Source organism: Mauremys mutica, chromosome 1, assembly GCF_020497125.1.
Source record: "Mauremys mutica isolate MM-2020 ecotype Southern chromosome 1, ASM2049712v1, whole genome shotgun sequence".
NCBI lineage: Eukaryota > Metazoa > Chordata > Testudines > Geoemydidae > Mauremys > Mauremys mutica.
Genome location: NC_059072.1, coordinates 338,679,461 through 338,705,616, shown reverse-complemented (window position 1 = coordinate 338,705,616; position 26,156 = coordinate 338,679,461). Strand labels below are relative to the sequence as shown.

Here is a 26,156-nt window from a genome sequence, read left to right as displayed (position 1 = left end):
TTTAACATGTGGAATATTCATGAAACATTCTTTAAAAGGATGCTAGCAATGCATATATGCAATAGATATCAAATCAGAAAACTAGCTATGTTTCTTCAGTTATTTCATACTTCTGTTCAGCCATGCTGAACTTCCCATAAGCATTTATACATTACTCTAGTCCCAAATTCCAGATTAAGAGTTCCTGAGACTGCAGCCCTTTCCCCTGTCTGTCATTTTGGTTGCAAATTTCAGCCTAGCAGTGTTCAGCAAATAGTGTAAGGTTGATCATAAATAAATAGGTGTCATAAAGCAAGTGTTTATGTTGTGTAAGTGAGCAGGATATAAAACTGATGAAGAGAAATAGGTCTTCTTGGAAATGCAGACAGTAACGATCTTTGGCTATACAGGGTAAACAATATGGTTTCAGGACTATGGCAGTCCAGTCCAGTTACACATCAGATTTGTCAGGATAGTTTCACCATCCCTCGTGCCCTACCCAGGAATATTGAGCAGGAAATGATAGGTGTTAGAGTTTAAGAATTACTGTGGTTTCCTCTCTGCCAGAGGCTTTACAATTTTTGCTGCACTAGTGAGAGCTGATGAAGTGTGTTGGGCTGCCATTTTTGGAATAGATTATTTATGCACTAGAGCGTATATGGTTTAGAGCTACACTCAAGTTGATAGTGTTAAAGCTATTTTGGTTCTTTTCTAGCTGTTCTAAGCAAGTGTGCTTTCAGAAACATGCACTTGATCGATCCAGATAAAATTCTGTTTGTTTCTTTCCAATGAGCCTCAATAAATTACTATTGGCATTAAGGCAAGTTGATAGTGAAAATTTTCTTGAGTATAGGACTGTATTGGTAAATCTAGCAACTGTGAAAAGCTGCAGTAAGGTGAAAATGTTGGCAAAATCATCTAGTTTCATCCATACAAGGAAGAAAATGGAAAATGTATTTGGCTTGAGCGTGCGGTTCAATTTCTTGATGATGATCTTGGAAAATTGCTTTGAAATTAATGTGTGACTTTGCAGTTGTCATTTTAAAATGGTGTTTCATTTTGATTTGAAGTTATGTTTATACATATAATAAGATAAAACCAATGCATGGGAACTGACAGTGTCAAGATTAAATTATTTGAGGATGTTAGTTTGGAAAATACTTAACCTTGAACAGTAAAATACCTAATGTGGCTTAAGAAGGACACACACAATTTTTCAAATGTTACAAAAATGCAGCTTTCTCAGGAAGGTTAATATTAATATCAGCAGCCATGCAGCCTCAGTGTTTGTCTCATCATGTCTTCAAAATTAAGCAGAATTATTCCCAGTAATTCAGTGGGAGGTCCTCAGGGAAACCCAGGTCCTGCAGGAAACGGCATTGATGATGTATTTTGAAGAATCCTTATTGAAGTTGCAGGAACAAACCATCCCGATGTGTAGAAAGAATAGTAAATATGACTTGGCTTAACAGTGAAATCCTTGCTGATCTTAAACACAAAAAAGAAGCTTACAAGAAGTGGAAGATTGGACAAATGACCAGGGAGGAGTATAAAAAGATTGCTCAGGCATGCAGGAGTGAAATCAGGAAGGCCAAATCATACTTCGAGTTGCAGCTAGCAAGGGATGTTAAAGAGTAACAAGAAGGGTATCTTTAGGTATGTTAGCAACAAGAAGAAAGTCAAGGGAAGTGTGGGACCCTTACTGAAAGAGGGAGGCAACCTAATGACAGAGGATGTGCAAAAAGCTAATGTGCTCAATGCTTTTTTTGCCTCTGTCTTCACGAACAAGGTCAGCTCCCAGACTGCTGCACTGGGCAGCACAACATGGGGAGGAGGTGACCAGCCCTCTCTGGAGAAAGAAGTGGTTCGGGACTATTTAGAAAAACTAGTCAATGGGGCCAGATGCACTGCATCCGAGGGTGCTAAAGGAGTTAGCGGGTGTGATTGCAGAACCATTGGCCATTATCTTGGAAAACTCCTGGCGATCGGGGAAGGTCCCAGATGACTGGAAAAAGGATAATGTAGTGCCCATCTTTAAAAAAGGGAAGGAGGAGGATCCGGGGAACTACAGGCCAGTCAGCCTCTCCTCAGTCCCTGGAAAAATCATGGAACAGGTCCTCAAGGAATCAATTCTGAAGCATTTAGAGGAGAGGAAAGTGATCAGGAACAGTCAGCATGGATTCATCAAGGGCAAGTGATGCCTGACTAACCTAATTGCCTTTTATGATGAGATAACTGGCTCTGTGGATGAGGGGAAAGCAGTGGACGTGTTATTCCTTGACTTTAGCAAAGCTTTTGATACAGTCTCCCACAGTATTCTTGCCAGCAAGTTAAAGAAGTATGGGCTGGATGATTGGACTATAAGGTGGATAGAAAGCTGGCTAGGTCATCGGGTTCAGCGGGTAGTGATCAATGGCTCTATGTCTAGTTGGGAGCCAGTATCAAGCGGAGTGAGCCAAGGGTCGTCTCTGGGACCGGTTTTGTTCAATATCTTCATTAATGATCTGGAGGATGGCGTGGACTGCATCCTCAGCAAGTTTGCAGATGATACTGGGAGGAGTGGTAGATACGCTGGAGGGTAGGGCTAGGATACAGAGGGACCTAGACAAATTAGAGAACTGGACCAAAAGAAATCTGATGAGGTTCAACAAAGACAAGTGCAGAGTCCTGCACTTAGGACAGACCAATCCCATGCACTGCTACAGACTAAGGACCGAATGGCTAGGCAGACGTTCTGCAGAAAAGGACCTAGGGGTTTCAGTGGACGAGAAGCCAGATATGAGTTAACAGTGTGCCCTTGTTGCCAAGAAGGCTAATGGCATTTTGGGCTGAATACGTAAGGGCGTTGGCAGCAGATCAAGGGACATGATCATTCCTCTCTATTCGGCATTGGTGAGGCCTCATCTGTAGTACTGGGTCCAGTTTGGGGCCCCACACTACAAGAAGGATGTGGAAAAATTGGAAAGAGTCCAGCAAAGGGCAACAAAAATGATTAGGGGGCTGGAGCACATGTCTTATGAGGAGAGGCTGAGGGAACTGGGATTGTTTAGTCTGCAGAAGAGAAGAATGAGGGGGGATTTGATAGCTGCTTTCAACTACCTGAAAGGGGGTTCCAAAGAGGATGGATCTAGACTGTTCTCAGTGGTAGCAGATGATAGAACAAAGAGTAATGTTCTCAGGTTGCAGTGGGGGAGGTTTAGGTTGGATATTAGGAAAAACTTTTTCACTAGGAGGGTGGTGAAGCACTGGAATGGGTTACCTAGGGAGGTGATGGAATCTCCTTCCTTAGAGGTTTTTAAGGTCAGGCTTAATGAAGTCCCGGCTGGGATGATTTAGCTTTGAGCAGGGCGTTGGACTAGATGACCACCTGAGGTCCCTTCTAACCCTGATATTCTATGATTCTATGATTCAGTAGGAGGCATTTCCATGTAGGAGACATGTTGAATCTGTGGTAAACCAATGCGTGATGCCAGAGAGTGCACAGTTATTGGAGGTTCTGTCATTCAATTAAACATGAAGCTGGGGTTCTCACCTAATCTGGTTATTGAAGAGCCCATGACAATTTATTTGTTTAGCAGTCAATTGTGCTGGCTATTATGTCTGGGGCAAATTTCAGCTTAATGATTATATTTAGCCTGTCTAATTCCCCTTGTTGTCACGTGACTCGTGTGGGCAGTTATTCCTAGTGGTTGGAGCAGGAGTCAGGCCCCATAGTCAGGGCAGGAGTCATGTCTAGTGGCTAGAAGAGGAGAGCTGGAATCAGGAGTCCAGAATGGAGCCAAAGGTTAGAACTGGGTTACCTGGAGGCGGGTCAGGTTGGGTCCAAGGTAGGAGCAAGGCTGGGAACAAGGCACAGGAGCTATCGCAGCCATGGGTGAATGCCTTCATCAGCTGCTGCTACTACTGGGCTTAAGAGCTGCTCTGCTGACTCTTCCATCCAGTCAGGCTTATATAGCCAGTCAGGCAGCCTAATACAGGCCAGCTGAGCTTGTTAGGATGCCTAGACACTGGGTGTGCTGCAGGCTCAGATTCCTGACACTTGCAGTTTCAGTGTGATAAGATATGCTTTCTGTCCTAAGCTGTTGTGTGGGGTTTAGGGTTGCCAGGTGTCTGGTTTGCAACCGGAATACCCGGTCAAAAAGGGACACTTGGTAGCTCCAGTCAGCACTGCTGACCGGGCTGTTAAAAGTCCAGTTGGCGCAGGGTTGGCAGGCTCCCTACCCAGCCCCGCGTGGCTCTTGGGAAGCGACTGGCATGTCTGGCTCCTAGGCGGAGGGGGGTCCACGGGGACTTCGTGCACTGCCCCTTGCTGAGTGCCAGCTCTGCAACTCCCATTGGCTGGCAACCTGAGGCAAGTGCCCCCTCCCACACCCACACCCCTCATTTCTGGCCCCACTCCGGAGCCTGTACACCCAGCCGGAGCCCTCACTCCCTCCCGCAACCCAACACCCTGCCCCAGCCCACAGCCCGCTCCTGCACCCCAAGCCCCTCATCCCCAGCCATAGCCCGGAGCCCCCTCCGACACCCTGAACCCCTAATTTCTGGCCCGACCCTGGAGCCTGTAACCCAACACCCTACTCCAGCCTGGTGAAAATGAGTGAGTGAATGAGGGGGAAGGAGGGGAGATGGAGTGAGTGGAGGCAGGGCCGCGGAGAAGTGTCTAGGCAGAAGAGGGGCAGGGGGCAGGGCAAGGGTGTTTAGTTTTATGCAATTAGAAAGTTGGCAACCATAGTGGTGTTGATGTGTGTTATTAAATAGCTTCTGCTCAGAAGTCGCTGTAGTGATTCTAAACCCCACATGGTCAAACTTTTTGAAATCCTTCTGGATGGAAGGTGCTATATAAATGTATTATTACTGAGAAGAGTCTGCTGCTTATCCACAATTCAGTCTCTGAGGGACTTCCAACATGCAAATACTGTATTTACTTTAGTTCTGTAGTTTTACAACCTTCATATATATATATTTAATACACCTCTTCCCCGATATAACACTATCCTTGAGAGCCAAAAAAATCTTACCGCGTTTCAGGTGAAACTGTGTTATAGCAAACTTGCTTTGATCCGCCGGAGCGTGCAGCCCCCCCCCCCCCTGCGGCAGCATTGCTTTACCGCGTTATATCCGAATTCATGTTATATCGGGTCGCGTTATATTGCGGTAGAGGTGTACGTTGTTAAATGGCAAATATAATAAATAGTAGGATCCTGATGGCCAATACCATATTCCAGCAATGCTCCATGGTTGAAGTGAAATCACCAAAGTAATGGGATGTCATGTAGAACATGAATTGGAGGTCTGTGGCTTTGGTGGATCTGAAAACCTGGATTTTTTTTCAGTGTTAATGCAGTCAAAGCTGTGTTATCTGGCATTTTACCAACCGGAAAGCTCTATAAACTGGCATTTCTGCTCTTCATTGAAAGTCCGGTTTATAGTCCAGTTAGCCCAGGGCCGGCAGACTCCCTGCCTGGCTCCACGTGGCTCCCCGGAAGCGAGGACATGTCCCTGCTGCTTCTAGATGGAGGCATGGCTAGGTGGCTCTGTGCGCCGCCTCCGCCCGCAGGCACCGTCCCTGCCCGCTGGTGCTTCCCGCCCCCAGCTCCCATTGCGCCATGCGGTTCCTGGCCAATGGAAGCTGTGGAGCCAGAGCTCAGGGTGGGGCGGGGGCAGCATGCAGAACTGCCCGGATGCGCCTCCGCCTGGCAGCAGCAGGGACATGTCGCCACTTGTGGGGAGCCGCCTGAAGTGTGCACCGCTTGGATCCCGCACCCCATCCCATGTACCAACCCTCTGCCCGGAGCCCCCTCCCTCACCCAAACTCCCTCCCAGATCCTGCACCTCGCACCTCCTCCCGGGCCCCAACGCCACACCCCGTCCCACACCCAAACTGCCTCCCAGAGCCCGTGCCCCGCACACCCTCCCACGCCCCAACCCCCAGCCAAACTCCCTCCCTCTTAGTTAACTGGACTTTTTTTTACTTACTGGCACCCCACATTCCCTCAGCATGCCGGATACCAAAACTTTTACTGTATGTTGAATGCCCTGGCCACTCACAACCCTGGTTAACCCTGGGTAATTTGGGACATTCAAGAAATTGTATCAAACAATGTGATTGCTGGAATTTTTATATCGGCATGCAGTCTTTAATATCCATAGAAATTACATTAGTGAGAATTGGCTCCCTAATTCTCTTTTATTAGGCTATCAACTGGAGTATAGTATCAAATGCAAAAGCTTCTTGTTAATGCAACATTAAATTTGCACAGTCAAAAATGGCAAAAAGTAAGAGTTTTAAGCTTCCAGCGGGAATGTGAACAAGCTTACATTGCATGTTTGGTATGTTTATGGTATACATATCACAACATAAACAGTAAGGTAGTAAGCTATGCATTTAAACAGAAAAATAATATTAGAAAATTCTGCATGTGCGCGACGGCACGGAGTTACTGTTGCTTTTGGAACCATTCCTTGGCATGCTCTAATTCCAATTTAAATCTATGGGAATTTTTCCATTCATTTCAATGGGAGTTGGGTTGGCATTTTAATACGCACTAAAATTTACAAAAGTGATGGTATATTTAAAATGGGAAGGCAAAATTTTTGAAGTGAGGAGCCTAGACTTAGGCACCTAAATCCACCTTTAAGCACTTAAATAAGTGGCATGATATTCAAAGGTTCTTAAATGGGAGCAGTGGGTGCTACTTATTTTACACCACGCGTGTGCTCAAGTTGGGTTCTGTGGTTGCTGTGATGTCACTAGCATTCAGAAGAATAGCTATGACTTGAAGGGGCCTAACGAGGGGTGGGATACAGTACTAGGTTTACTCTGAGTCCCACTGACTTCAAAGGGCTTTGAATCAGGCCCCTGAGATGCAACTCAGCTCTTGCATGGATTATTGAGAGCAGACAGCATCTGAAATGGACTGAAGCTATTTAATCTTTGTATGTTGTATTTACTGTTTATCTCATCTACTGAAGAAGGTATAGACCCTACTTTTATAAACATCAAGGCCTATCCTCTGAGAGCTACCCAAGCCAAAAATACATGGTTTGGGGATAATACTGGCTTTTTAAAACGTACATTTTATTTCTTAATCTTTAAGAGAAAAATCTTATCTACAAATCATGTCACTCTTCACTTTTTTTTAAAGTCAGGCTCCTTATAATTATAACCTTTACTTTTCAGTCCTTCAAAAATAGTATAATTGGCTAATGCCAGGAGCAGGAGCTGGTCCTGACATTTGAGATTATATTTGTAAATCTCATGAGAAAGATCTGCAAAGCGACTTCATTGTCTGCCTTCAGATCCCTCGTTAAAACTCTTTTTTTTGCTGTGACGGCTGCAAAAAACTCGACAGTGGTTAGGCTGGTGGTGTGCTGAAACCACTGCTAGTCATGCTGACCATGTTTTCTCATTGATCACTGGTACTCCCCTGTCTGCCCGTATCCATCAAAGGTTTTTTATCTTATACTTCGATTGTATGTTCTTCTTAGCATATATGCCTCAGGTAGCATGTGACCAGTTTGGTCTGCGGATTGGATTGTTAGCTTCCCCGGCCCGGGCTCGGTACTGGTGAGGTGTGCAATGTGAATGCTGATCCATGCCTCCAAGTATGCCTCTTGTTGTTTGTGTATGCAGCACCTAGCATAACAGGATCCTGGTCCATGACTAGGGCTCCTAGGTATTATGGTAATACAAACAAACAAACAAATAAATAAAAATGGATTCACCTATACTAGTTTCAACTAGGGCTGTCAATTGCAGTTAGCTCATGTGATTAAAAAAAAAAACATAACTAAAAAAAACCATTGTGATTAATCGCAGTTTTAGTCGCACTGTTAAACAATAGAATACCAATTGAAATTTATTATATATGTGGTATTCTGTGTTGTAATTGAAATCAAAGTGTATATTATTTTTATTACAAATATTTGCACTGTAAAAATGATAAAAGAAATAGTATTTTTCAATTTACCTCATACAAGTACTGAAATGCAGTCTTTTCATCGTGAAAGTGCAACTTATAAATGTAGATTTTTTTTTGTTACATAACTGCACTCAAAAACAAAACAATGTAAAACTTCAGAGCCTACAAGTCCACTCAGGCCTTGGCTTGGCTACATTTGAGAGTTACAGCGCTGGTGGTGGCTTTATAGCGCTGTAACTTACTCCCCGTCCACACTGGCAAGGCACATACAGCGCTGTATCTCCCTGGCTACAGCGCTGCTTGTACCCCACCTCGACGAGAGGAATAAAGAGAATAGTGCTGCTGCTGCAGCGCTGGGGTGCCAGTGTAAACAGGGAATAATCTTAGTACGCTGTAACTGACCTCCAGAAGCTTCCCATAATCCTTTTAAGTAAAGATTACTCTCTTTGTTTTGTTGTGATGCCTCTCTTTATTTTGTTGTCCACTCTGGGCTCCCGGAGCTGCTTATCTAAAAAAACAAACACAGCCACTGTTCGCTGTGAATGAGCAGAGGCAGAGGCTCCCTTTGTAACGCCCACAGCTAGTGTTTGCTTGAGGAGAGAAGCAGCACGGCGGGCAGGGGGGGGGTCCGTTTCAGAGCGGCTGCTTATCTGGTCTGTGAGGGAAAAAAGGCTGTTTGCTTTCAGAGAGTGAGAGAGGGGTAGGGGAGGGGGTCGGAACTTGCAAGGCAGCTGCTGACACAGTGTCGGCTCCAAAAATCCACTCTCTCTCTCCCCCACGCTCCCTGTCACACTCCTTCCCCCCCCTTTTGAAAAGCACATTGCAGCCGCTTGAACGCTGGCATAGCTCCCCCTAATGCACCGCTCCGAATCCTGCTGCAGATGCTGCAAATGTGGCCACGACAGTGCGCTGGTAGCTGTCAGTGTGGCCAGACTGCAGCGCTTTCCCTACTCAGCTGTACGAAGACAGCTTTAACTCCCAGCGCTCTACAGCTGGAAGTGTAGCCATACCCTCAGTCCTACTTTTTGTTCAGTCAATCGCTAAGACAAACAAGTTTGTTTGCATTTAAGGGAGATAATGCTGCCCTCTTCTTATTTACAATGTCACCAGAAAGTGAAAACAGGCATTTGCATTGCACTTTGTAGCTGGCATATTCCAGATATGCTAAACGTTTGTATGCCCCTTCACGCTTATCCCACCATTCCAGAGGACATGATTCCATGCTGATGATGCATATTTAAAAAAAACGCATTAATTAAATTTGTGACTGAACTCCTTGGGGGAGAATTATATGTCCCCTGCTGTGTTTTACCCAAATTCTGCCATATATTTCATGTTATAGCAGTCTCGGATGATGACCCAGCACATGTTGTTTATTTTAAGAACAATTTCACTGCAGATTTCACAAAACACAAAGAAGGTACCAATGTGAGATTTCTAAAGATAGCTATAGCACTTGACCCAAGGTTTAAGAATCGAAAGTGCCTTCCAAAATCTGAGAGGGATGAGGTGTGGAGCATACTTTCAGAAGTCTTAAAAGAGTAACAATCTGATGCGGAAACTACAGAACCCGAACCACCAAAAAAGAAAATCAACCTTCTGCTGGTGGCATCTGACTCAGACAATGAAAATGAACATACGTCGGTCCGCACTGTTTTGGACTGTTATGGAGCAGAACCCGTCTTCAGAATGGACGCATGTCTACTGGAATGGTGGTTGAAGCATGAAGGGACATATGAATCTTTAGCGCATCTGGCATGTAAAGATCTTGCAATGCCAGCTATAACAGTGCCATGAGAACTCCTGTTCTCACTTTCAGGTGACATTGTAAACAAGAAGCAGGTAGCATTATCTCCTGCAAATGTAAACAATCTTGTTTGCCTGAGTGATTGGCTGAGCAAGTAGTAGGACTGAGTGGACTTGCAGGCTCTAAAATTGTAAATTGCTTTATTTTTGAATGCAGTTTTTTTGGTACATAAATTCATGATAAAGAGATTATGCTACAGTACTTGTATTGGGTGAACTGAAAAATACTATTCTTTTGGGGTTTTTTACAGTGCAAATACTTGTAATCTTTTAATATAAAGTGAGCACTGTACATTTTGCATTCTGTGTTGTAATTGAAATCAATATATTTGAAAATGTAGAAAACATCCACAAATATTTAAATAAATGGTATTATATTATTGTTTAACAGTGCAATTAACTGTGCAATTAATTGTGATTAATTTTTTTAATTGCGCAATTAATCATGATTAATTTTTTTAGTCGGTTGACAGCCCTAGTCTCAACCATTTTTTTTTCTCTTTGGCTGTGAATAATGTATTAATATCAACGAGCCCTGATTAGGTTTTTAAGCCTTTTTGTTTTCTTTATTTTCAACTGTCAGCTTTTGAAAGATGTCATTATCCAACTATCTTTTAAAATTTATTTTAGCTAAAAAGGAAACATTACCAAGGAACTAGGCTATTGGTTGGGTGACACATGTGATCTGAGGGTCACTAATATTAAAAGCACTGAGCCTTTAATGAGGCTTATAAATAATTAGTAGCATTTAAAAATCAATCTTTTTTTCCTCCTGTGAATTTTGAGTGATAAAACAGAGTTTTACCATGTTCTTTATATCCATGTTTACCTATGCATAATGCGCACACATACCCATAATCATTTTTATTTTAAGACTGAATGATTACTACTTCCTAACCTGTTTGTGTTCAACTCCTTTGTTTCAAAGGCGGAGGAGTGAAATCCAGTTCTCACGTGCTGTAACAGTATTTCTTCTTCTTCTTCTTCTTCGAGTGATGGTCCCTACGTGGGTGCACATGCACCTGAGTCTGGAAGTGTTTGTTAGCAGTGTCCGTTGACCCGCGCGTGTGTACTGCATCCCCTCATGTTCCCAATTGAGGGCATAATAAGTAGGGCGGGTCGACGCCTCTCCAGTTCCCTCTTACTGCCTTATGGCCTGAGTCAGAACCTCTGTTCCTTCACACTCTTAGTTTTTGCTGAGAGAGTGACTACTCTTCATTCAGCATATAGTTATAAATAGTTGTAGGTAGATAGATAAGTTACTGTTCTTCTTTCCCTGTTTGAGGGACAGATCCCTCCCTGTCCCCCCCCACCCATCCCCAGGACAATGCCCTGGATTTTGGGATTTAAAAACGGTGTCTCCTGCCCACGCTCATTCTCTGTGAGCAACAAGCACCAGAGGCACCTTTACTGCCTCAGCAAGGCGAATATCCCAACTCGCTGTTCCATCTTCAAGTCCTTCCTGCCCCAAACCCAGGAAGCTTGAGAGCTCCGCCTCCATAAGTAACTTGATGGAGGAAGCCATGAGACCGAAGACACATTCGGATCTGGGACTGGTACAATGACCGTCCCCCCGTACAATGACTGTCACCTGTGGCGAGCGCCTCTCTGAGCACCTCCCATGCCCAAGGACAACTTCCAACATTAGAATAAAAAACATTCTCAGAGGCACAAGAGCAGATCCCCACCACAGACTACTCCTAAGTGCAGCATTTCCTCCCCAAGCTGGGCTAGGTCAGGCTGAGAGGTCACACGTGTATCTGGTGAGACTTCTCCGTGTGAGTGGTAGGCTTGGCGCAAATGGGATCTGATAGTACTGACGACAACCATGGTGCCCACGCATCTGGAATGCTATTGATGCATGTGACACATCCCTGCCTCCTGTGCTCCACACCTAAGAGAACGGAGAGGAGATACCTGCCGAAAGGGCAGATTTTCTCTTTACTCATCCACCCTGCAGCTCTCTGGTGGTCCATGTGGCAGCAGAGCGGGCACCCAGCATCTGCAGAATCTGTGGACAGGGTGACAAAGAGGATGGATCTACAGTTCTAGATTGCAAACTACCAGGCTCTGCTAGCCAAGTACTATTTTAATAACTACAACAGTCTAGCAGAGTTTAAGGCCGAGCAGCTGCTGGACCAACAGCATTGAACAAAGAAGAAAGAAGAGAGAGAATGTTTTTCTCTAATCCGTTTCAGCTGTAACCGCCTTGAGTCGGTTCTTGCAATAACAGTTAATACAAAACTTTCAGATGATTTCTGTAGTGACTGTGACCCTTTCAGCGATTTTGCTGAAGGACACAGCAGAACACTGGATGAGCCAGGAATAGAATTGCAGGCCACTGTCTCCTTGTCCCCTGTACTAACCACTAATTCCCACAATCTTTTATATTTCTCATTTTAATGTAGCTTTTCAGTGTGCGCCCTGGGTGAGGGCCTATCAGTATCAATGGAGAAAGTGGCTAACTCCTTTTCTTTTGCTGGGGAAAGAGGGAAAACAGACCTCTAGAACAGGGGTAGGCAACCTATGGCACACGTGCCGAAGGCGGCATGCGAGCTGATTTTCAGTGGCACTCAGACTGCCTGGGTCCTGGCCACAGGTCCGGGGGGCTCTGCATTTTAATTTAATTTTAAATGAAGCTTCTTAAAAATTTTAAAAACCTTATTTACTTTACATACAACAATAGTTTAGTTATATATTATAGACTTATAGAAAGAGACCTTCTAAAAATGCTAAAATGTATTACTGGCACATGAAACCTTAAATTAGAGTGAAGAAATGAAGACTCGGCCCAGCACTTCTGAAAGGTTGCCGACCCCTGCTCTAGAAGAAAGTTGAGCACAACCTTTGCAGCAGTGAGGGCTATGCTGGCATGTTGCCAAGAGCCCAAGGACTGTGTTTAATTTACATTGAAATGTGCGTAGGATTTTAATCAGAGATAAATGCACACTGTTGTTGTTTTTCATGTATAATTTTCTTAGCGCGCACCGTGATTTGCAAATCACACAGGCCAAATGTACTTTGATGGCTGTAGTGGAAGGCAGATCAATGGTGGTGTTTTTCTGACCCCAACTTCTTGATGTTTGTGTTTCTCTGAGGGTACCACATGCCTTAGGGAATATAAGTTTCAGGCTTTTAGGAAGTTGCAAAGCTTTGATTTCTATAGAAGCGCTGTAAGAAAAACTTGGTCACAAATCTAACCACTTCCACAGAGGGTACAACAAACTGCCTTCTTATATACTGTCTATCTGGAACTCAGTTGTCATTTTATAAAAATTCAGTAAGCGAGTCTTTCATAAAACATGGTGACAGTGGATTGGAACATTGTACTTCAATGTGTTTTTCAAGTTCAGCTGTAAAAGAGTCTGGAAATAACTCAGATCTTCCCCCTCCGCTCCCCTCCCCTTATCCCTGCCCCCTCTCCCGAAAAAAGTTTCTGAATCACTGATGATGATCCTTGGCACTTCTTGATTTGTTCACAGTGGGGATGACTGTCTCACTTGTATTTCTTTTAAAATTTGTTGGCTGTTCACACATGAAGAAGGTCACCCCATGTCCATGAAAAAGCTTGCAGCTTAAAGCACAAATCTCCACTTCTCTCAACTTTTGTGGCAGCTGCAAATACAGTTCTTTTCTTCTGCAAACATTTTCATAGTTGTAACTACCTTGAACATATTTTATTTGCTAAGGAGTAAAATAATGGCTACAGTTTTGAAGAGAATGGAGTCTTTTTTGAATCTCTGGTGATCCTGCATTCACACACATTGTCTACTCTCCTTCCATATGTAACCCTTCTGCCAGGCCGAAACGATAGCAGGAAGGGCCAGGTTCAATACATAGGGGTCCCTTCCCCACAACATAATGCAAAACCAGCTCGAGCCCCCACCCAGTGACCTGGGAAAATCTTACACACACCCCTGGGCGCCTCGAGGAGGCAATACTTCCCCTCTCGCAAGCACAGAGTCTTGGTGTAGCAGAAAAGGTTTAATACATGATAAACAACAAGCATTAAATTGGGAAAATACCTCAGCTAGAGTTCATAGGTCAAACCGTGAGCAAAGACCCACCCCAGCAAATTGGGCCGTGTCCTTCTCTCTGGGCCCTTGAGTCCAGCAACCCCCCAAATCACCCACAGTCCCAAAAGTCCCACAATCCAAAAGTCTCTGTCCCGGGTCAGTGCAGCCCCAGAGTTCAAGAGTCTCTCTGCAGAGGGCCCCCTCCCCAGCCTGGGTAGAAAGGGGCACCTTACATGGTTTCGGGGCCAACTGCCCTGCCTCTTCGTGAGGTTCTGCTTCCACTAGTCGTCCCCGCAAACAGCTCAGCTCCGCTTGCTCTGTGGGCTGCTCCGCTCTGCCAGCTGCTCTGGTCCACCAGCTGTCCTGTGAGCCACTCCAGCCGTCCTCGCGAGCTGCTTGGCTCCACTCACCCAGTGGCTGCACAAACTGCTCCACTCCGCTCTGCCAGCTGCTCTGCTCCACGGTATTGCTTCAGGCTCCCCCACTCGTTAGCACAGTACTCAGTGCTCTCAGCTCAGCAAGTCCAGCTCTTCAGTGATTTCAGCTCTTAGTGATTCCAGCTCATAGTAGGGGAGCCCCAGTGCCAGTGAGTTCAGCTCAGTAACCTGTATCTAGATTCTTGAGGGAATCAAAAATTAACTCTGACATTCCACAGTGGAGAGAGGCACAGGTGGAACTGGTGCTTCTGGCTCACACAAGAAGGCTGCACTACCCAGTACAGATATCTGTCCCCAGCCTCTCTCCCTTGACTGGGTTTTGGAACCCATGTCCCTTGTCTAGCAAGTGCTATTTAGTTGACAATGAAACCCTCTATCATAAGACAGTTTTGTAGTTCCTCATTTACTTAGTCGGGATGACAACATTTTATTGCTCCTGCTCCAATAACAACAAAATTGGGGCTCCCATAGCTGTGAAAATAACTATCCCATGCTGCTTTGCAGTATGCTAAGTGGGGTGGGAGTGCCAATGCAAATAACTGAAATGCTAATGCAAATACTTGAAACTTCTTTCCGCACTCCCCATAATCTACCACCAGATGTCAGGGTAGAGCTCATCCTGACTCTGCTTACACTTATTCATTCTCAATAATACACAGATACTACAGAGATAAGTTTAAGATAAGTTTTGGATTATCTAGTAGAATCTTTTCCATCTCCTAATGTCTGTGATAATATTATATCAACCACTCTGTGATATGCACATTGATTTCATGCCAATATAATGATCAGCAAACATTGGTAGTGAAATGCCATCATGAGATTTCAGAGTTAACACCTCATTGAGATGAAGTTTGATGCTTCTGAATGACTGGGGGCTGTCTAAGAGCTTTCTTAAGATTAGTTTGTCTAGATATGCAGGAAGAGAATGATGCATTGGTTCACATTTGAGAAGTGTTCACAGTTATAAAGGTTAGACTTTTTAAAATAAAGTTCTCTTTCTATTGAAAGCAGAGGTTGGGGGAGGCACCAACAGACTGCAGGAAACATCAGATGGGTTGTTGGTTATGCACTAGGCTTCTGATCCAAAGCCCAGTGAAATTAGTAGAAAGACTCTCAATGACTTCATTGGGCTTTGGATCAGGTATTAGGAACTTAGTGGATCCTGTAGATGCTTTTGTAGCGACAATAAATGTGGAGGAAATTACTGTGCTTCACTTGGGAGCACTTTTCTGGGGAGTTCCAAAAGACTCTGTTAGCAGAGGATATGGGGAGGTGCTATATTTAGAGAACATCCAAATGAAAGTAGATAAACTTTTAATCTGTTTATTAAGTTTCTGTTTCACGGCAGGTGAAATGACAAGAAATACTGAGCAAGGGAAATTAATCTGTAGCTGGAACATTTTAATAAATCACTTTTTAAATGCATTGGAAAAGACCCATTGGCAATTGCCAACACTTGTTTCGGGATCCTTTCCCTCTAAAATGCAGAAGTGCAAAGTAACTGTTGCCCGCAGTAAAGTAAAGGAAGGTCTCAGAAAATATATTTATTGTCAGTGCAATACTAGTGGAATTCAGCTTCAAAAACAGCTGTTAATTTCCCAGTACATTCCTCTGCTCTCCTTGGAAAAAGAAAAATCAGTCATTTAAATTTCTGTTTACGTATCTAAAATAATCCCTCGTCTTTTTGATAAATTAGCATTTCTGTGGCTATTTATTCTTGATCTCTTTGCGTTATCCCTTTCTGGTTGGATTTATTTATTTTATTTTTTTACAGAGTGTGTTATTTATTATGGGCTCTTTTCATGCACAGAATGTCATTTCTCTTTTGGACTTCTAGGTATTTCCATCACTCTTCACTACATATTTCATCCATGTTTCTACAGAAAGTCATTATGTGGCAGAGCCTGCCAACAAGGGATATTTAGAATATACTCTCCCTTTTTCCTAAAGCACTGTGTTACTTCCCTGTGTTAGGTGATTAATGTATCTGATCAGCAAGGTCATTGACCTGATGTTTCTGGAAAAAGACTTTGAGTTTTTATATTGCTGGAATTTGTGCCATTTTCTCCCTCTCTGTCTTTCCGTCTGTGCGTTGGATTGAAGTGCCTGGGAGCTCTTATCAAATAGGCTGTTCACACCAAATAAAGTTTTTTGCTTTTTGATGTTTAAAAACTTTTTAAAGCATAGAAGTAAGTTAGTAGCCTAAGTATACTTCCTAGTGGACAAGTGTCCCTACTTCAGAAGCTTCTACTAATTGACTACTTGGGCCCTGTATTCTCTCCAGGGCTGAACAGAAATCAGTGGGGAGGGTGCTGGATATGACTTCTGTCAGTTTCACGGTAACTGCATCTGCATTTCCCCCTCCATGGTCCTTCAAGGGCACCCGCATAGGGGTTTCTGATTCCCAGCCGCCACCTCTCCTGGGTGGAGATCCAGTTCTCACGCCCTTCTGACTGGGGATTTTAAGGCTCTCTGATCTGCACCGATACGTCCAGCAAGCCAGTCTGCCTAAAAGGCCAGTGCCTGCACTTTGCTTTCTCTGAGGGCAGTGACCAGTGTATTGCTTACAAGTTACCAGACAGCTCCACCTAAGCAAACACATTTATTCTTAAGGTAAAAGAAAACAATATGCAGAGAAAACATAAAAACAATAAAAGAACCTGTACACATGCTAAAACGCTTACCTGAGGTCACCCCCAACTCCAACATAGGAGTCTGGTAGGTGTCAGTCAAACCCCACAACTGGGTTTTCCCTGTAGTTACGAGTTCATCTCAGTCAGGAACCAAAACGAAGGCCCTGAGTCAGTTTAAGCCTGGGCTATTTATCCAAAAGTCATTTCTTTGTTTGTTGGTCTCTGGATAATCTAGTTTGAATCAGAATACGTGAGCCTCCCCAGAAGGTGGTACTTCTCTGGAGGTGTTATAACATGAGTGATTTGCCTTAGTCATTCCCTGCTGTTTTCACTACCTGGAGGAGCTGTGATAAGCCTTGTGGATTGCATACAATCCCTGGCCCACATTGGTACACAAGCCATTCAGACACCCTGGAGTTTCTCTCTCCTCCCCCTGTGCTGTAATCAAAAATAACCCATTAGTGCTGGCCCATGAGCAGATCTGCCTCCTGAATGATAAATTGATGCATTTAAACTCTTTATCTAGTACCAAATGCATCTGTGGCTAAATCCAAGTTTCTTGTGTTACCATCCTGCCCTACAGCTTCTTCACTAATTTCTCTCTATTAGCAGAATGACTTACTTTTCTCCAGACTGTCCCTGTTAATATATCTCATCCTTGAGTTCAGCTATATTGATGTTTCTGCCAAAATGTTAGCATTGGGTTAGGATAACTAAACGGTCTCTGTATACATCCCAAAAGTGGTGTGGGGAAAATACAGCTGAATGTGTTTATTTTGGTATTATTATTACTTGTGCACTGTTACTGTGTTTATCACTCTTCAAACACAGAGTCTGCTCTGAAGTCAATAGGAACGTAAATTCTGAAATTAGGATTGGAGCTATGTAAGAAATTGTCTATGCCACAAGAAATTTACAATTTAAGGGCCCTGTGAAGTCAATGTGGTATTTGCTATTGATTTCAGTGGGAGAAAAATGGGTCCGTACGTCACTTTAGACTGAATTGAAGGTGGGTGGATGGCTTTTGGGAAAGGGAATGCATGGTGTATAGTTATATATATCCTAAAGGGTGGCAGCTCTACATACACACTCAGAGTGGATGGGAAACCCGTTGACATTTTCTGTCCTCAGCAGGTGGAGTGGATGTGCCTTGATTAAGTAGCAGGCTGTTGATTATCTGGGACATATGCAATGTGTGATAAGTTATCACTGTTTGGTTTAATTTGAAAGCATTGCCAGTAATTATAATCTTCATACTCTGTTTCAATATCTGTAGCGAAGTCTCAGGAGGTCTTTTCAGAGGAGGAACTGTCTCCCTCCCATCAGTTCTGATCATCTGATACAGTGGTTCTCAACCTGTGGCCTGTGGGCCACTTGTGGCCCAATCAGCACATAGTGGCAGCCCATGTGACATCCTCAGGGCCATACAGGCCTATATACACTGTTACCTCGATATAACACCACCTGATATAACACTGTGCGCTCCAGTGGATCAAAGCAAGTTCAATATAACACGGTATCACCTATAACGCGGTAAGATTTTTTGGCTCCCAAGGACAGCATTATATCGAGGTAGAGGTGTATATTGTGTGGATGCGGCCCACATAACTCATTGAGTGTTGTGTATGCAGCCCACAATGGTAAATAGGTTGACAACCACTGATGTGACAGTCCCAGGGTTTAAAGAAGATGGGGTTATTGCCCAGGACGTTTTGGCAACGTGTTATTCACTCTGGACCTTCCCCCTCCCAACTCCAAATCTCCTAAACCCATCTCTTTTCCCAGATTTTTCTTAGGGTGGAGCTGTTGAGCAGGGTTTGAGAACAGATGGCTAAGGATAGATTTCTGTTGTCATTGTGTCCATGTGCATATTTAATGATTTGGTAATTTTTTGCGATTGATACGTTTTATACATTTGCACTGTACTCTCCTTCTAAACACTAGGTGAAGACGTGCCCTTTATTATCTCTGTTGTTTTTGAGTAACCCACAGTACTGTGCTTACTCTGTTTCCTGCAGGAGTTATCTATACTGCAGATGTCCTTGACCGAGAGACAACCAAATCCTATTGGCTAACAGTGTATGCGACTGATCGTGGTGTTGTCCCACTTTATGCCACCATCGAGGTCTATGTTGAAGTTGAAGATGTGAATGACAATGCCCCTCTGACCTCTGAACCCATTTATTATCCGGCTGTCATGGAAAACTCCCCTAAGGATGTATCCGTCATTCACATCCAGGCCCAAGATCCCGACTCCAGCACCAGTGAAAAACTGACCTACAGGATTACAAGTGGAAACCCTCAGAACTTCTTCGCTATCAATCCAAAAACAGGTAATGAGATACTACTACTTTCTGTTTCTTGGTTAATACGGATTTTGTACAGAGCTGCTTTTCTTTGCGTGTCTCTTGCATTGGACTCTTCTGAAGCTGTTTTTGTGTGTGGCTGTTTTGGGAAAATTGTTGATTATTTTTTTTCCCAACAGTCAAGTTCCAGTTTCACAGTTGATTAAATAGCGTGGCAGTAACCATAGCCTTTGTGTAAGGATTGTGGTACTGTTGTGTACACCTTTGTGCCTATAAACATCTGCACTGGCGGATGATGCAACACAAATAATATTTTCTTTGTGCCGTTATGGTGATCTTTTTCTTACTCATCTTTTCATAGCTTTCAATATTACCAATCAACTTTACCCGAAGGGATAGGGCTTTGCTGTACTAAATACACTTAATGCTGCTAGGGAAGATTTACCAGTGCGTTAGAGCTGTTGTTGTTTATGGGACAAATTCCCATCTGTTGTAATTTGGTTGTAGCCCTGTTGAAGTCAACATTTGTCAAACGCAAGTTATTGGACTCAATACAAGAGTTAACTGGATGCAGTTTTATGGCATGTATTGTACAGGAGATCAAACTACATGATCTAATGGTCTCTTGGGCCTTAAATTAAATCTACACAGATTTATACCAGCTGGGGTTCTGGGCATATGTGTGACATGTTACAGATATGATGCTGTCTGTCTGGCTATTCTTCTGAGCTGCACTGCAGTCACCTGTTAGCTCACCTGGGCCCCAGTTCAGCAGAGCACTTGAGCACTCACTTATTGACTTCAGCGGGACTATGCATGTGCTTTAAAGTTTTGCTGAATAAGGGTGCTTAGCTGGATGATCAAGAATTAACACTCGGGAACAGTAAAGAGTGTAATAGGTGGTTGAGCCTGAGACCACTAATGTTATCCTGCATGCATACCTGTATGCTGCTGCAAAATGGCAAAATGCTGTGTTTATCAAGCTGTCTACCATCCATTATCTGCCTTGCAAACCTCCTCAACTTGATGTGGACCTGACAGCATATTCTGTAGCCAAGGAGGTGGTGGGATATTTCAGAGCTCCTGCACTGCTTTTAAATAAACCTCAATTTACATTTTTTTAAAAAGACTTTCATCTATTAGCTTTCAAAAGAAACAGGAGGAAAAAGAGAAGGTGTATGCACAGTCAAAGGCAAATACAATTAGTTGTGAGTAATAACGGGGTAAATAACTTTCAGTATTTGGCTAGGCAGCCCATCTACTAAATGTGGTAAAAGAATTGGCGGACTTCTTTTCAGACATGGCCCTGCAGACTGGCTTTAATAAGTGCTGTCGCTGAGTCTGCTGCAGATACACAGCCTAAAGCCCCAATCATACTCCTTCCCATGATAAGGGATGGAAGAGGAGGGTTGGCCCTACCCCCAAATTCCCATTGTGAAAGGAGCCCCAAGTGATCTGGGTTGTAATAATGCATGTGCTTCCCCTGCATTGGCTCCCCAAGTCTTTCAGCACAGCCTGTTCAGTGCAACTGCACTTCCTTCGATGTCAAGCTTATTGGAGCATGGACCATCTCTTTGGTCTGCACCTAGTACAGTGCAGTCCAGGTCCAGCAACAAGACTACAGTAATACAAATAATAGTCATATTCACTAGAAGAGCTCCCTTGGTCAGGGAACCAGGACTTTTTCCCCTCACAAGGTGCCTCTATTCTTTTCAGTAGGGAGTTTAATTTGAAGCTTGCTTTGCTTAGTTTTATGAGGTAAAACTGTTACATGGCTGGAACGTAGAGGCTTCAGCCATTCCCCTTTTGAGCACTTGAAACTCTCAGAGCTTCTAGTGCTGACGGCAAGTAAGATTTTTAATATTTAATGTTTATTTCAGTAGCTCAGGAGGGACCTTATTGTGCTATGGGAACCTTCTGGCTAGTGTATGATTTGTGAAGGATTGTGTACATGTGGGATTAATCCGTTCCTTTTGTGCAGCTTACTTAAAGAGAAATAAAATGGAAAACACTGAAAACTGGGTGGAATGCCTCTCGCTCCCCCAAGTTCTTCTGTGGATGGATTGATGGCATATGTGCACAGTGGTTCTGTGGTGCTGAGAAGGAAGGTTTCCAATTTTAAAGCCCGGGATTGGAATCACAGTCTCATAAATTATCAAAGTGCTGTGGGTTTTAGCAGCACAGTTCTCGGTGACAGCAATGGGAAGTGGGAGACTCAAAGCTGAAAGAGAAACATACAGTGTTAGCTTTAGAAAGTAGCCTTCAGCTAGCTGCCCAAGCTACTTTTAAACCTCTCTCGAACCACATTCTTTTCTTACTGATACGACTTTTATAAGAAACAGGTTCACAGTTCTGATGTTTTCTAGTAATTAAGAAATATATTTATCATTTTCCAGCATGTACAGAAGAGATTAGTCTTAGATTTTTGTGTGGCATGCTGGCTTTATGTGCTATCCGACGTTCAGCAATCTGTAATTTATGTAGTGCTTTGCAAGGCAGACTTAAATGCTGCAGCATGCTGTACAATAAATAAAGCTTAATATGTTTAATGTGAACCCAGATATGTCACAGGTGGCGATGTAGCGATGATAGTATAGGTGGGTGGTGTTTTGGGTGTTTCTGCCTCAGAATGAGACTATTCATCTGTGCCACGGGGATCAATTCAGTTCTAAAATTTTAAGTAATGTCAACGGTCGGTCATCTTTCATCTATGACTAGTCAGGCTTTGTGAGTGAAAATTAAAGTGGTGTCCCATTTAGGACCACGCTGGCATGGACAGGAGTCCATTGAGTGTTCTTGCACACAAGTCATAAATTCAACAAATCCCTGGCTTTGTTGGGTGCAGTTTGTATGGTATTTCCAAAGAATCACTTCTGGCTGGTCCATTTTATAGTGCTGTTTCTATACACTCAGTTCACCAATTCATAAATGACAAGGTTTTCCACCTTCTCTTTCTCCTAAGCTTGCCTTCATCCTCTTCAGTGCTCATACCAGTTGTATACATTTCTATAATGTTGATGGGATGGGTTTGCAGTATCTATCCATGTGTTTATATTACACCATAGTGTATCACCCTCTGGTGAGGGCATGCCACTGGGATGATGGAGATCTGGGTTTGATTCTTGGCTGTGCCGCAGGCTTTTGGCAAGTGACTTAAGGTGAGATTTTTTTAAGGGTATTTTGGTGCTGCCTCAATATGCAGATAGATGCCTAGAGGGATTTTCCAAGTGCCTAAACTCTTAACTCCTGTTGAAATCAATGGGAGTTGGGTGCCTGGGCATTTTTGAAAATCCCATGCGGTGTCTACCTGCATCCTTAGACACCTCAACATCTTTAAATATTTGGTCCTTAACCAGGGGCGGATTTAGCGTTTGTGGGCCCCTGTGCACAGCTTCATTTTCGGGGGCCCCATCCTCAGGACCCAGCCAAGAAAAAGAACATCCTCTCTTATCTCCACCTTTTTTTTCATTCTTTTTTTCTTCCTCCTCCTCCTATATTATAAGAAATAGGAAGTAAATGAAAATAAAGTGAGGTACCTTGATTGGGGTAGGGGGTTGGGGTGCAGGAGTGGGTGCGGGGGTCGGGCTCTGGGAGGGAGTTTGGGTGCGGGCTCTGGACTGGGGCGGGGGCTTGGGATGCGGCAGGGGTCGGGGGTGGTGCTTACCTTCGGCGGTGTGGCTCCCAAAGCGACAGGCACACCCCTCTGGCAGCGGCTCCTAGGCTGGGGGGCGAGGGGCAGGCAATGGGAGCTGTGCATTCAGCGCTCGGGGCAGGGGCAACGCAGAGAGACACCATCCCCCCGGGGCCACAGGGACATGCCAGGCTCTTTCGGGAGTGGAGCAGCGCGGCGTAGAGGGAGGCACCGCAGGCAGGGAGCCACCTTAGCCCTGCTGTGCTGCTGCTGGCACGTCTCTGCGTGCCCCCTTGGGGGAGGTGGGTAGCGGGTCTCCGTGCACTGCCTGGGGCAGGGGCAGCAGATGGAGCTGCCTCCCCCATGCCAGGGGTGCGCAGAGACCATTTCTGGGAGCGGCATGGGGCCACCGGCCACGGAATGCAGGCAGCCTGCCTGTCTGAGTCCTGCTGTGCCGCTGGGCTTGGATATGGGGCGGGGAGTTGGGGTAGGGGTGTTTTTTTTTGTGCGATTAGAAAGTTGGCAATCCTACTGTTCTGGGGTATGTGTTTTTGTGTGGGTGTCAGAACTGGCTCCAGTACCTCTTGTTTCTACATCTGAGAGGAGAAAGACAAGAAGAAACTGTCAGAATATCCTACCATCATCCCTGAGCTCTCTAGCACAGCAGACATTGTGGTGCAAATGCTTCCTTACATATAGGTTCCTCCTTTCATATCCTAGATTTTGTTATAATGTATAGCTAAGTGGCATCCAGTGGGCAGAATTGTACTTTCTGTGATGAGCTGATATGCATAAGTACAGGCACCAAGTAGATAATGTAGTACATGAGTGGTATGAAACCATAAATCAACTGTGCTGTCTTTCAGGGAACTATTAAAGGTTGCCTTTTCCTGTAGAACAATGAATAGTGTTCACTTAATTTAGCAAGTCCAACAGGACATCTCTGACTTTCCCCGATTTATTGTGCAAGAGGTGTTTAAAATCGATATTGTCCTTTTTTTTGTGGCTAGAAGTGCACTTCAAATAGGAAAGGACAAATGGTGGCTGCAATATGGTTGTAGTCACAGTAAGGAAATGTGTGTTTACACTTATTTGTTTGGTAGACACCTAATAATATTATAAGTATATAATATTATATAATAGTATATAATATTATACTATTTTAAGTAATAGGTTACTTAAAATAGTAACTTAGGTGTTTCCATTGTTAGTGTTGCTCAGCAAGGGCGATTGCATATGTATGAAGATGATATAGGGTAAAATTTTCAAAAGCACCTTAGCACTTAACTCCCATTGATTCCAATTTCAGTTAGGCACCTAGGCACTTTTGAAAATCTAATTTGGGGGCTATCTGCATCTTTAGGCACCTAAATATCTTTAAAAATCTGGCCCTTAGTCTTATTTTCAGAAGTGACTTCGGGCCAGACTTGCATAGGGATTTAGGCCCCTAAAGATGCAGACAGGAGCGTTAGAAAAACCTATCAATTTAGGTTACTAAGTACATTGGTAAATCTGGCCCTTAAGCATTAATGTTCCTAACTGCCTAAGTAACTTTTTAAAAATGGCTTCTAAGTCACGTAAGCACTTTTAAAAATTTTACGCATAGCGTCGTCCTTTTTCATGGCTAGTTTCATCACACCCACATGCAGGTTTGCCTTCTTGGCTTGACCTCCATGCAGAGGGGAGGGCCCCGTCTTACTCTGACACTGAACATGGAGCAGCTAAATAAACAGCATGAACTGACGAGATGTGTATGTATTATTTGTATGTGCCTATATATAGATATAAAAATCACTGGGTGGAAGAGATGAAAACAGAAGAATCCGAGTGTTGCATGAATTCTCAGGCTTGCTGAATTCTAACCACTGCTAGTAGTGCTGTGATGGAAGAAAACTTGGAAATTCTGTGGCCATGCTGAACAGTTAGCGCTGAAGCTGGCATCAATTATCTGGGAGAGGATGGTGGAAGAAGATAAATAAGACAGACGATGGAGTTATAAAAAAAATGATTGATTAGGGCCATAAATTCTTATTTTTATTTCATGTATGTAGGTGTTAATTTCACAGCGCAGCATAGCAGTAATTTACTGCACTGATTTATTACTTTTTAGTGCTCTGAAAGAAATTATGAATTTTAATTCAAACCATTACTTTTTTGGGGAGAAGATACGTTGGACAAACCCAATAGGCTTCTGTTCAGTCTAATGCAGATTATATTAAGACATATTTTAACTAACATGATTGCAGGCAAATTCGGCTGTCATTCACACCAGTGTAAATCCAAATTAACTATTGATTTTAATGGAGTCACTCCAGATTTATACTGATGTGTCTGTGAGTTAAATTTGTCCCTAGGTTGCCTGGTATGTTATAAGCACAGTTTACTGTTTTCCATTTGATTTAACAATGCCTGACCAACAACACTCCCAAACTAATGTGTGCTTACATTGTAACACCGGATTCATTAATATAATTGGAAATGATACATATAACCCAGTGCTTTTTTTAGAGTAGTGCTTCTTGGGTGTGGCAGTACCTGGCTTTTCAAATACCGCAGACAGATTTCGAGAGAGGCTCGGTTAATTCTATGACTATGCAAGCTAGTATAGGGTTAATGAAGGCCATATTCTAATTGCTGGGATCAAGATTAAATGCCTCCAGCCCACCATGAAGAGTTTTGTGCAATTGCTGAGGCATATTATGAGACTAAATTGTTCTTTGCTACCATCTGAAGCAGTGGTCATATGGCCTAGCTTAGCCAGAAGCAGGATATCTGATTTGCTGTGCTATATCGAAACAGGCCTTACACATGATGGTTCCCATTTTCGCAGCCCCCCCTTTCTCTACACTCCCACTTCTTCTAAATTCTGTCAATCTAAATTCGCCCTCCAGTTTCAGCTGGATATAATATTATTCACATATCCTATACTCCTGAGGGGTATAGCTAGATGCTGTTCAACAATTGCCTCATTTCAACCCAGAAGAAGTGGTGTTTCCGTGGTGAGTCATTCCAATATATGTAGACAGTGAAGCTCTCTTGGGATCCTTTAGTAAATTGTGGTTCTATTTGCTTGCCCCTTAAAGACCCAGCCCTGTGGTGGCTTTTCCGTGATTGAGTGTGGAGCTTCCCAGAGCTTGTCATCACTGCTTCAGTCTGCAGCTAGTGGGAATCATCTGAGAGTGATGCAGAACTGCCCTGGGAAGCGGGCCTAATCCTGTACGGTGCTGAGAGCTCTCTGGGAGGTGCTAATGTCATTGGGAGTTGAGGGCCCTCAGCTCCAACCAGGAAGCATTCAGTACCTTGGAAGATCAGACCCAAGTTGACCTGGTTAGGACTGGAGTACTGCATTGTGGTAACATACTGTATGTGGTTGATCAATTCAGTTTATAAATCCCCTAATCTATGGAGTAGTTACAAGTAATG

General features: G+C 43.7%; 1 protein-coding gene across 1 annotated transcript in view; it reads left to right on the top strand.

Moving 5' to 3' along the window:
- The window catches only part of FAT3 (FAT atypical cadherin 3), a 471,657-nt gene that overhangs the window by 126,288 nt on the left and 319,213 nt on the right, over positions 1 to 26,156 (top strand). The window contains exon 2 of the mRNA XM_045020047.1: positions 18,815 to 19,129. Coding sequence (XP_044875982.1) covers positions 18,815 to 19,129 — 315 coding nt within the window. The remainder of the gene's footprint in view (positions 1 to 18,814; positions 19,130 to 26,156) is intronic.